The sequence below is a fragment of the Serinus canaria genome, chromosome 26, assembly GCF_022539315.1.
Source record: "Serinus canaria isolate serCan28SL12 chromosome 26, serCan2020, whole genome shotgun sequence".
In the NCBI taxonomy this organism is placed as follows: domain Eukaryota; kingdom Metazoa; phylum Chordata; class Aves; order Passeriformes; family Fringillidae; genus Serinus; species Serinus canaria.
This window is the reverse complement of record NC_066339.1, coordinates 3,153,834-3,165,817: the sequence shown is the minus strand read 5'-3', so window position 1 is coordinate 3,165,817 and position 11,984 is coordinate 3,153,834. Positions and strand designations below refer to the sequence as shown.

The 11,984-nt window shown below is 57.3% G+C and overlaps 1 protein-coding gene across 3 annotated transcripts in view; it reads left to right on the top strand.

Moving 5' to 3' along the window:
- Positions 1 to 2,968: 2,968 nt before the first annotated feature.
- RASSF5 (Ras association domain family member 5) overlaps positions 2,969 to 11,984 on the top strand; it is a 29,082-nt gene continuing 20,066 nt past the window's right edge. The window contains exons 1-2 of one of the 3 annotated variants that reach the window (XM_050985310.1): positions 3,212 to 3,284; positions 8,889 to 8,968. In XM_050985310.1, the coding sequence (XP_050841267.1) occupies positions 3,232 to 3,284; positions 8,889 to 8,968 (133 nt within the window). In that variant the 5' untranslated portion in view covers positions 3,212 to 3,231. Of the gene's footprint in view, positions 3,285 to 7,032; positions 7,174 to 8,888; positions 8,969 to 11,984 lie in introns of those variants that run through there. The other 2 variants (XM_050985309.1, XM_050985308.1) reach the window with 2 other exon arrangements.

Here is an 11,984-nt window from a genome sequence, read left to right as displayed (position 1 = left end):
CCAGGCACGGTGACAGATCCCAACCTGCTGGATTTATCCCACATCCCCATCCCAGGGAGCAGCATCCAAAGCTGGGCAGGGTGACAAATCCCACCCTGCCATGCCCACCCCACCCATCCTGCACATCCCAAAAAGCAGCAGGGTGACAAATCCCACCCTGCTGTGCCCACCCCACCCATCCTGCACATCCCAGAGAGCAGCAGGGTGACAAATCCCACCCTGCTGGGCCCACCCCACCCAGCCTGGCACATCCCAGTGCCAGGACAACCCATCCCTCCCTGCCAAGGCAGCAGAAGGAAGGAGCAGCAGCAGCTGCAGGGCTCTGCCCAGCCTGACTTTCTTGTAGGAACACGCCAAGGGTGCCCAGGAGCCTCCCCCGCCCAGGAAACCTTTCCCGGGTGGAATTTGGCACCAGAGCTCCCCATTCATTTTAATTATAAAAACCAACATCCTGGATGTCAAACCCAACTGTTTGCTGTGCAGAGGTGGAGCTAATCCATCCCTTCAGAGATTTCTCCTAAGAATTGTTTTCTGGGATTTGCTGGGCGTTCCAGTGGAGGTTATTTTGAATCCAGGCAGGATTCTGTGATGCTCCCAAAGGGGCAGGGCAGGGAGCCCAGGCAGCGTCCCTGCTGCACCTCCTGGCACTCCGCGGAGCTGCTCTGACTCGCACCAGCTGAGCATTTGACCTGGAACATGTTTGGCTTCAACTGAAAGGGATTTATTTCTTGGCAAACAGAAAAAAGAGGTTTTGCTAATAGCCCTTGTCGTGCTTTAACTGCTGTAACACAGCAGCTGCTGAGGGGACTTCTGGAATCCAAATGAAACAAGAATTTTCCTGCCAATGTTAATTACTTGGAGTTTTCTTTTCCCCCAAAAAATATTTTAACCTGTGGCCTAAAAGAGCTCCCTGTGCTGTCAGCTCTGAGTACCTGAGGGGACAATGGGAAGGACAGTGACTGTCATGAGCCTCTTGTGCAGGCTGTGCTTGCTGTGGGGACAGAAAATATTACATTTATTTAGGGGTTTCATGCCCTGAGGCTGCAGAACAGAGACTGGAGCTGTCTCCTGGGATGGTATTGGGAAAATGAAAGTCCAGAATGGTTTTAGGATGTCCCAGCCAGGTGCCAGGTAGACCCTCACCCTCAGAAATTTCCTTCATTGTAGGTGATTCCTGATACAATTAACAGCTTGTGGAGGACGTAGGACAAACCACCAAACTTTTGTGGAGCAATTTACTGAGGAATAAATCTGCTGCTGTTTTCAAGCAGAAGCAGAGGAGGTGTGAAAGCAAAGCAGGATCCTGAATTGTGAAGGAAAAGACCTTCCAAAAATTAATCTTGTGGCTCAGCACAGAACAAAACTCCAATTTTCCCAGCTGGGTTATTCCTCCTTTGGCCTGAAGCTGTTATTAGGGGCTGCTGTGATTCAGAGCCAGTGTTTTAATCCATCCTTCAAATTAGAATCCTTGAAAAGGATTTAGATATTCTCAGCTTATCCTGTCCTCAGGAGTACACGGCAGACGTCAAATTCAGCTTCCCATGAGCCTGGATTCAGCCAGCCCAGCTCTGCCTCTCCCCTCCCTCCTCTCCCAAAAACCTGAATGCAAACGGACAATGGGAATATTTGGAATTCAATGGGAATTCAATTCCTTCCCAATATCTCATCTAAATCTCTCCTCTCTCAGTTTAAAGCCATTCCCCTTGTCCTGTCACTAAAAAGTCACTCTTTAAAATGCTGCTCCTGATTTTCATGGAGCTGTGTCCCGGGCTGGTATTGGGAAAATGAAACTCCAGAATGGTTTTAGGAGGTTCCCAGCCAGGTGCCAGCCAGACCTTCACCCTCAGAACTTTCCTTTATTGTAGGTGATTCCTGATACAATGAACAGTTTGTGGAGGACATCCCGGCCGAAATTCGGGGATAATTTTGAATGAGCGTGTTTCAAACCAGGAGAGAGAGCAGCCGAGCAGGGCCGGCGGTGTCAGAGCAGGGCACGGCTCAGGGCTGTGTCACCCTCCAGCCACGCACACCAAAGCAGCAATCGCCCTCGGGCCAGCAGGGAGGGGGGACAGGGACCTTCCCACCCCCGTGACACCCCCGGCGCTGGAAGGAGGGTCCCTGGCAGTGGCAGGGGACACGCAGCGCCAGCCGTGCCCGGGGAAGGTGTGCCAGCCGGCAGCGCCCCGGGCACCGCTGTCCCCCGAGCTGCTGCTGCCGTATTTTCCCTTTCACGTTTCCCACAAGCACGGGAGCTTCAGCCGGGGAGGGAATTCCTGCGTGTGGCAGCCCTCGGATGCCGGCTGTCCCTGCAGAGGGGACAGGGGCTTTTCCCCACGCGTGGCAGTGCTGCTCCCGCGGGGACACAGCCGCGACAAAGCGCCGGGGACGCGCTGCCCCAGAAAGCGCTGGGGAAGAGCTCTGGCCGTGCTTTGTGGGACCCCCGGGGGATGCAGGGAGCCTTCCTGGGGATCCCCAGCCCCGCTGGGTGTCTGTCCGGCGGGGAGACCCCCCGAGGGATGCACAGACCCCCTCCCCGGGGATCCCCAGCCCCGCTGGGTGTCTGTCCGGCGGGGAGACCCCCCGAGGGATGCCCGGACCCCCTCCCCGGGGATCCCCAGCCCCGCTGGGTGTCTGTCCGGCAGGGAGACCCCCCGGGGGATGCACAGACCCCCTCCCCGGGGAATCCCAGCCCCGCGGTGTGTCTGTCCGGCTGGGAGACCCCCCCCCTCTCCGGAGCGGGGATTCCCGGCACGAGAGCAGCGGGGACATTCCGGGGCGCGGACGGGGAATGCCAGGGCGAGCAGCGCGAACACCGCGGGGGCTGCGAGTGCGGAGCTTCCCGACCCTCGGGGGGGTCCCCAGGGGAAGGGCGCCCCGGGGGCCGCTCCCGGTGCCACCCCCGCCGTGTCTCCTCCCTCCCGGCCGGGCCAAGGCGCCTGCGCTGCCCCGCGCCCGCCGCTCCGAGCCCATGGCATCGCCGGCCGTGGGGCCGTGCCCCCGCCCGCTGCCGCCCGCCGTGCCCGGCTCCATGCGCCGCCGGCCGCCGGGCCCGGCCACGACCCCCACCCCTCCCGAGGAGAGCCCCGGCGGGGCCCGGGCTGCGCGGCGGCTGCGGCGGCGCGGGGGAGCCCCGCGGCTGCTGCCCGACGTGCGGAGCATCTTCGGGGCGCCGCGGGAGCCCCCCGAGCGCGGCCGCGGCCACCGCTTCGCCCCGCGCCTGCCGCGCCGGGGATGGTGCGACCTGTGCGGGGAGGCGGTGCGGGAGCGAGCCCTGCGCTGCGACTGTGAGTGCTGTCCCCTGCCTGCTGCTCGCTGTCCCCTGCCTGTCCCTGCCTGCCCCTCGCTGTCCCCTGCCTGGCCCACGCTGTCCCCTGCCTGCCCCTCGCTGTCCCCTGCCTGCCCCTCGCTGTCCCCTGCCTGGCCCACGCTGTCCCCTGCCTGTCCCTCGCTGTCCCCTGCCTGTCCCCCGCCGTCCCGCACCCCTGCCCTCCCCTCATCCCTTACCCTGCCCGGACTGTCCCCCCGGACCCTCTCCCTCCCCTGGCCCCAGCTCTGCACCCCTCGGGTCCGGTTTGGGACCTGCCGGGAGGGACCGGGCCGGGGTCCCCGGGTGAGGCTGCGGTGCTGCCGGGCGGGTTTGGAAAACGAAGCTTTTCCAGGAAAGAGATGATCGGCTCAGGGCGGGGTTGGCATCAGCAGCTCGCGGTGAGCAGGGAGAGTTCGGTATGTAAAGCTTTGCAGCCAGGGGTAAAGTCCTCTCGAATTTGTGCCTGAAGCTCTGCCCGACCCCTGGGTGAGGGAGCCGGTGCCAATGCTCCACCAGCTGCTGCTGGTGCTGCTGGTGGAGCAGGAGAGGTTCATCCTTCCCCTGGCTGGGAAGGGGCACCCAGGGGACCCCGCTGGGGCTGTGCGGTGACAGCCCAGCCCTGTCCCCTGTCCCGGGTGCTTCTCCCCTCCCTGGCGAGGAGTGACCCGGGTCAGGTGTGGTGGGAGGGGAAACGAAGAGGTTTTAGCAAAGCTGTGCCACTGATAACGTTGGGGTCTGAGCCCTGCTCAAAAATAAAACCGCTCCTGCCCCGCTCAGTCCCTCAGGCAGGGGGAAACTTTTGGGATGCAGCTGCTGGGCCTTGAGGGACTTGAAAACTTCCTGGTGGGGGTCAGCCGAGCCTCTTGATTTTTGGCAGAAGGCGCTGGTGCTGCTGCCGTTCCCTGCAGGTTTGTGCCCGCAGCATCACCTGTAGCTGCGAGGGTCCCTCGGTGCGGCTGTGGAGGGCAGCGAGGTGGTGCCGGGGCTGATATGGGACCGAGCCTCCCCACTGCGGGTGGGGGAATGATCCCTGCTCATTTTGGGGTTGTTTGGGGGGGCTGTGCCAGGCACCAGCCCCAGCGGGGCAATCAGCGCCTGGCTCAGGCAGTCCTGGTGCCCAGCTTGGCTTTCCTTAGATCACGAACCCACGAAATGTTTTGGGGGGATTTGCGGGGCTCTCTCCGGTGCGGTTTGGGATGAAGGGCGCTCGGGGGAGGCAGCAGCACCATCTGGCCCTGCTGCAGCCAATTAGGCTTTAGCCCTAATGACTGCAGTTCATTAAATGTAACCCGGCCGCCACCGCAACGTGACGCGGGGACACGGCCGGGCTGGCGCCCTGCTGGAAGGACGGGGATGTAAATCTGATTTCTAGGGCGCACCTTTGCTTTCTGCCTGGCATTCCCATTCATTCCCTCAGAAGCTGCTGAGATTCCCCGGGGCTGGGAGCTCCCGGCGTGAATGAGCGTGCTTAAAGGAATACCGAGTTTAGCAGAAATGAAGTTTATTTGAGGGGAAAATCTTCTCACCAGCCCCTGGAAGCTGGGGTGAGGTGCGAAGTGAGGTTTTTGTGCTTCGAAATCCTGACTTGAAGTAGAAAGTCACAGAATGCTGTGGTGTTGCGAAATGCTGCATAAAGAGCTGTTTTGAGGGACTTCTCCTCTGACAGGAAGTTTTCCATACTTATATTGAAACAGATTTTAAATAACTCCATTTCCCTTTTCATTTCAGAGAATTATGCAGACTGTGGGAGTAGTTCTGCCTCAAAAACTCCCAGAACAACCGGCATGGGGGGGAGGGACGCTCATCTCTGCATTCCCTGTCATCCCAATAGTGATTCCCATTAAAAATGCCTGAGAGCTCCAGACGGGGCGTGCTCTCCCCCTTCGGTGAACATTTATTTTTTTTCCTTCTGATGCAGAGTTGCTGCTTGTTTGCTTTTGCCTTGCAGCCTGAGGATACTCGGGTTTTTGTTTGTGCAGTTCTGGCCTATTTTTATTTACATCAGATCTGGCTGTAGTTAGTAAAATGGGAAAGTGACATTTATTTATTTAATATTTATTTATTAATTGTGATTATTTATGGTTCACTCTGGAGAAAAGGAGGCTCAGGGGAGCCTTTTCTGATTTTAACCCAAGTCCTGCCCCTGGGTGCTGCCCCTGGGGCTGGTGCAGATGCTGCCTGAGGCATGGGAGCCTTTTTTTTCCTACTTTTATTTGGAATTTTCTAGGCTCTGTGCAGGACAGACATCCAGCATCCTGCTCCCACTGGTGTCAGCGTGAAAGGATGGGGAGGTGGGAGCAAATCCTCCTGGAATTCCCTGAAAATCCTCATTTCCAGCCTTGGAGGGAATGGTTTGGGCAGGGGGAGTAGCTGTGCCTTGAACAGCTCCTGTTAATGTCTGTGCCTTTGTGAGTGCTGTCAGCTCTCAGAGCTGTCTGCAGAGGAGTAAATCACCCCCGTGTGGGGTGTGGATGTCTGTCCTGCTGCTGGGGGACAGACAGCTTCTCCTGCCAGCTTCTCCCAGCAGGGAGGAGCAGGGTGCAGAGGTGCTCTGGGCAGTTTGGGTGCAGTTGTTGGGTGTCCTGGTGACTCATGGCAGCCTCAGAGCTCTCTGTGTGTTCCACTGGCCTTTGGGACAGCCCAGAAACCAGGCTGGGCTCTGAGCTTCAGCAGCTTTTCCTGCTGGGAATGGCTCAGGTGCTTCCCTCGGTGCCTCTGATAACCAAAAATCAAGGATTTTGATATTTCTGTTGAAAAATAGCACTGGACTGGCTGAAAGGTTTCTTTGCAAGGAAACCAGCCCTGGCTGCTTCCCTGTGGGCAGGGCTGGCGTGGGGCAGCCCTGGAGGGAAACCTGAGAGCGTGTCCAGCACCTCTGCAAGGCTGGAGCCAGCTTTGGATCTGCGGCTCTTGGCACACAGAGCCAGCCCAGCAAAGCACCTGAGCCTCCAGATGGGGTTTGTGCCTCTGCTCTGCTCTACAAAATCACCTGAGCCTCCAGATGGGGTTTGTGCCTCTGCTCTGCAAATCACCTCAACATCCAGATGGGGTTTGTGCCTCTGCTCTGCTCTGGAAAGCCCCTCAGCATCCAGATGGGGTTTGTGCCTCTGCTCTGCTCTGCAAAGTTCCTCAACATCCAGATGGGGTTTGTGCCTCTGCTCTGCTCTGCAAATCACCTCAACATCCAGATGGGGTTTGTGCCTCTGCTCTGCTCTACAAAATCACCTAAGCATCCAGATGGGGTTTGTGCCTCTGCCCTGATCTCCCTGAGCAGCTCCTGCTGTGTTCAGGCTCTCTGCTGAATCAGCCCCTGTTTCCTTAAGCTGCTAAAACACCATTTCTCCTTCTGATTTGTAAGGCAAACTTGGGTTCTAAGGCTGCTGGTTCTCGGGGAGCTGTTTGTTTAAGATAACGAGCTCTTTACGAGTCCTTTACCTGCCCCAGGCTCTGCTCACACTCTGCTGCTGCTCCTGTGGCTTTTGTGTCCCTCCTCCCACACTCGGTCTCACCACTGTAAACAACAATCGCCGGCAGGACCCGCAGCACTTTGCATTTCTGTCCCATCCAGCTGATCCAGGCAGATTCCTGCAGCTTTTCCTGCTGCCAGGTGGGGATGGCTGAGGACAGGGTGGGGTCCGGGGGTGCCTCCCGCCCACCGCGGTGCCGCAGGCAGGGTGTGCTCCTCCCCGGGAGGAGATGGAGCTGTGGGCAGGGACAGGGACAGGGACCTGCCCAGAGCCGAGGGACAGGCTCCTGGGCTGCCTCGGCTCTCCCAGGGTGATGTTTCCTGCTGCATTCCACCTGGGAGCCTTGGGGAGGGTTTATGGAGAGAGACGCCGGCCGAGGCTCCAGCTCTCACCTCTCAGGTTGGTTTTTGGGCTTCTCCCTCTGCTCCATCACTGGAGTTTGCTGGTTTCCAGCTCTCACCTCTCAGGTTGGTTTTTGGGCTTTTCTCTCTGCTCCATGAGTGGAGTTTGCTGGTCTCCATCTCTCACCTTGCACGCTGGTTTTTGGGTTTTTCTCTCTGCTCCATCAGTGGAGTTTGCTGGTCTCCATCTCTCACCTCTCAGGTTGGTTTTTGGGCTGCTCCCTCTGCTCCATCACTGGAGTTTGCTGGTTTCCAGCTCTCACCTCAGGCTGGTTTTTGGGTTTTTCTCTCTGCTCCATCACTGGAGTTTGCTGGTCTCCATCTCTCACCTCTCAGGTTGGTTTTTGGGTTTCTCCCTCTGCTCCATCACTGGAGTTTGCTGGTCTCCATCTCTCACCTTGCACGCTGGTTTTTGGGTTTCTCCCTCTGCTCCATCATTGGAGTTTGCTGGTCTCCAGCTCTCACCTCAGGCTGGTTTTTGGGTTTCTCTCTCTGCTCCATCCCAGTGCAGCTCAGTGGAGTTTGCTGGTCTCCATCTCTCACCTCAGATTGTTTTTTGGGTTTCTCCCTCTGCTCCATCCCAGTGCAGCTCGGTGGAGTTTGCTGGTGTGGCTCTGGGAAGGAGGGAGGTGACTGAAAAGCCCCCTGAGAGAACTCTGTGCTCTTGCTGCTCAGGGTGGGTTTGGGCTGGTTGAATCCCATCTCTGTCACTCCCCGTGTCGTGCAGGGTGCTGGATGCTGTCTGTCCTGAGCAGGGAGGGCACGGAGGGTGGGTACAGAGTGGCAGATTTCAGGGGCATTGTTGAACTGGTGTTTGTGTCCCACCCTGTCACGGGACACCTGGTGGAGCTGTCACTGATCCACCATGGAAGGGTTTGGCTGGGAAGGACCTCAGAGCTCATCCCACCCCACCCCTGCCATGGCAGGGACACCTTCACTGTCCCAGGCTGCTGCCAGCCCTGTCCAGCCTGGCCTTGGGCACTGCCAGGGATCCAGGGGCAGCCACAGCTGTGCCAGGGCCTGCCCACCCTCACAGGGAACAACTCCTTCCCAAAATCTCGTCTAAATCTCTCTTCTTTTAGTTTAAAGCCATCCTCCTTATCCTATCACTAAAAGTCCCTCTTCAAACACTGATCCTGATTTTATGGGTGCTGTGAAGGGCTCTGCCAGCCTCTCTTAACCACGTGCAGAGTTTAAATCAATATTATAAATGTAGTTAATCTCAGAGTGTTCCTTTAACCTCTGATTAAACACTGGGGACTTTTTTTATCCCTCAGACTTTAAAAGACTGTGCTGAAAAGCAGCAAAGAGAGCAGGGAGGATGGGGGGAAGAGACCTCCCAGCACACAGCTGAGTCCTGTGCTTTCTCTCCCTAATCTCTTCCGTTGGGTTGTTTTATCTTATCAAGCAAAAAGCCCCAGAAATAGAAAGTTTTCCATGGCTTACAGGAGATGCAGGAGCCCTGAGCTGCTCAGAAAAATAAATAAATAACCCTTCAGATGGCAGCAGGTTGTAAATGGCCAATGTCAGTGCTTTATCTGTGGGGGAAAGGCCTCTGGTGGGAGCAGACACACAGCTCGCTGCAGTGCCTGCTGGATCCCAGAGCATTTGGGCTTGGGAGAGCCTGGGGAGCTCCTGGAGGATGACAGAGGGGAAGGAGGGAGCAGCCTCTTGTTTTGGGCTTGTAACAAAGAGAATCCGTCAAATCTTCAGGCATTTCCCCCAGGGCAAGCCCTGCTCGGCGGGACTGCAGCTGCCCAGGAGGCCCAGCAGGGAGGTGCTGCTGCTGCCAGGTAGGTGCTGCTGGGCTTTGGGCTTTGGGCTGGGTTTGCTGCTGCCTTTTGGGGTCTGGGGTTTGCCTTGGTGCTGCTGAGCCACAGGGATCCTGCCCGGGTGGGCACGGGGTTGGCAGCACACCTGTGGCACCAGGTGGCTTCACCTTCTTCTCTGGCTCCTCTGCAGGCCTGGCAGGAGCACAGGGCATGGCTGCTGTGCCAGCTGCCAGCCCAAAGGTAAAATCATGGCTCCAGAGCACCTGCCAGCAGTGGGGTGACAGCTCTGTCACTGCCAGAGGCTGCAGTGACACAGGGACCTCTCACAGGGGTGGCCTTGTCTGCTCTGGACAGACAGAAACAGCCCCTGGGGCTCACCAGGGTTTGCCAACAGATGAACCCAAACCTGCTGGTTTAGACCTAAAAGTGCCAAGGTGAGACTGCAGTGGTGGAGCTGCAGGGCTGGGGCTGGGGCAGTGCCCTGGGGTTTGCAGGGGGACTGGCACCTTCCCTGGCCTTGCTCTGTGGGTGCCACAGGTCCTGCCCCATCCCTTCAGAGCCTCCCACCCTCCTGGTGCCACAGGGCCACATCCTGCTGCCACCCTTGAGGCCACCCCAGTGCCATCAGCACAGAGGAGCAGCTCAGGCTTGCCAAACCCACCCTGCAGCTGCGGGTGCCCCATCCCTGGAGGTGTCACCACCTGGGATAGGTGAAGGTTGCCCTTGGCAGAGGAGCTTTAGGGTCCCTCCCCACCCAGACCCTTCTGTGACTGCAGTGCTGTTTGGGCACTGAGGGGGGCATTTAATGGCCATTTTATTGCCCTTTTTACCCCCCTGGAGGATTGCAGAGCTTGGGTGGAAGAAATCTCCCTCCTGCCAGGTTGTCCCAGCTCTCAGACACCTGGGGAGCCTCCTTCTCCTTCTGTGCCCGGGTCCACCTGGGTCAGGTTGAGTTGGAAGGTGCCCTGTGGGGTCTGGGGGTGGGAATGGGAGGATTGGGGTGGGCAGAGCCTTGGAGAAACTCTTCCCTGGGAGCATGGGGAGGACCTGGCACAGAGCAGCCGGGGGTGCCCCATCCCTGGAGGTGTCACCACCTGGGATAGGTGAAGGTTGCTCTGGGCAGAGGAGCTTTAGGGTCCCTCCCCACCCAGACCCTTCTGTGACTGCAGTGCTGTTTGGGCACTGAGGGGGGCATTTAATGGCCATTTTATTGCCCTTTTTACCCCCCTGAGTGACTTTACCTGTGGAGAAAGGGAAATTCCCTTCATCCACCAAAGCTTTTCACAGCATCACGACCTTTCTCTCTCTTTTTGTTTTTTAAAAACCCCTCCATTTCCAAGTGCTCCATTGTTTGACTGGAATGGAAATTATCTTCAAGCCTAAGTGGAGGCATCCTGCTCCTCTTGGCGAGCCGGTGACGTGGCTGCTTCCCAAAGCCGTGCAGGGTTTCTATAATTAGTGTTGGCCCGTGATTAGGGTCTGTTAATGGGTGATGGTGACTGGGGAGGTGTCAGCTTTAATCCCACAATGGGCCTGATCCGGAGGAAGTGCCTGGCACTCGGCGTTTCTGTGGTGCCAATTTCCTGTCTCACCCCTTTGGCCGCCTTTGCCCCTGGTGCTGGAGGTGCCCAGATGTGAAAATGCGGTCCCAGGTGGGCACAGGGGACGCTGTGGTGGTGGCAGATGCTCAGGTGAGCTCACAGCTGGAGCATTCTCCAGCAAAGACTTGGCCAGTGTCCCCCATTGCCAGGCTGTTCCAGTTGCTGGAAAGGTCATGCATTAAATTACTGTGTAACTGCAGCTTATCTCTAATTAAAATTAAAAAAAAAAGCCAAATCTCCCTGATTTTCCCCCAGGCTGACTTGAGACAACTGGCTTGGAACAGGAGGATGACAGACAGCTCCTGCCAGATGAATGTTAAATGATAAATGATTTCCCTGTTTCCCCTGAGATTGGTGTTCCCCCCTCAGGCACCAGCTCCCAGCACTGCTTCAGCTCCTCTCGTTCATTCTCATTCTCAGGCTCTGAGAATTCACCAGAGCTGAGCAGAAATCAGTTTCCAGAGCAAACATGGGATATTCCTTTGCTTTCCTGCAAGCTCCAGACATTCAAAACCAATGACCCAAATGCTAAAGGTAAAAAAAAAAAAAAAAAGGAAAAAAAAGGAAAAAGAAAGAAGATTAAAATAAAAATATTTAAAATAAAAGTTCAGTGGCTCTTAGCAAGGTCATGGGGCTGGTGCAGGACAGGCACTCACATCCCCCTGTGGAATCAAATCTCTTGCCTTGATTTTAGGATGTAATTATTTTTTTTCCAGGTTGGTGACCGCTCTGGAATTTTGGGCAGTGTAGAAAGTAAATGTAAGGCTGTTTGTCTGGCAGTTAAAAATTAAAAGGCTCAGGTGGGCCTTTAAAGTGGCAGCAGGTTGGTCACTGCAGTCAGGAGGGTTTGGAGGAGTTGGGGCTTGCAGGAGAGATGGTCTCAAATTCGGGATAACTGGAGCTGGCTGTGCCAAACGTGCCCCCCCTGCAGCTGGGGGTGAGCAGGAGCCTGTGCCTGAAGGGGTTAAAGCTGCTCTGTGCAGAGCTCTGGGCACGAAGGGGTTAATGTCTGCCACTGGGGCAGCATCCAAAGGAAACAGCACGGAGATGCCTTGCTGCACCTGGGGCAGGGGGCTCGGCCTGGCCGGGGGGACCTGGGACCTGGGACCTGGGACCTGGGACCTGGGACCTGAGACCTGGGACATGGCACCTGGGACATGGGACATGGGACATGGGTCCTGGGACATGTGTCCCTGCCCTCTGCAGGGTGATTGGGGGCCGTGGTGGCACCGAGTCCCTGCCCTCTGCAGGGTGATTTGGGGCCATGGTGGCACCGAGTCCCTGCCCTCCCTGGGGCTGCTGGTGGCACTGTGTCCCTGCCCTGTCCAGGGTGATTTGGGGCCATGGTGGCACTGTGTCCCTGCACTCTCCAGGGTGATTTGGGGCCGTGGTGGCACCGAGTCCCTGCCCTCTGCAGGGTGATTTGGGGCCATGGT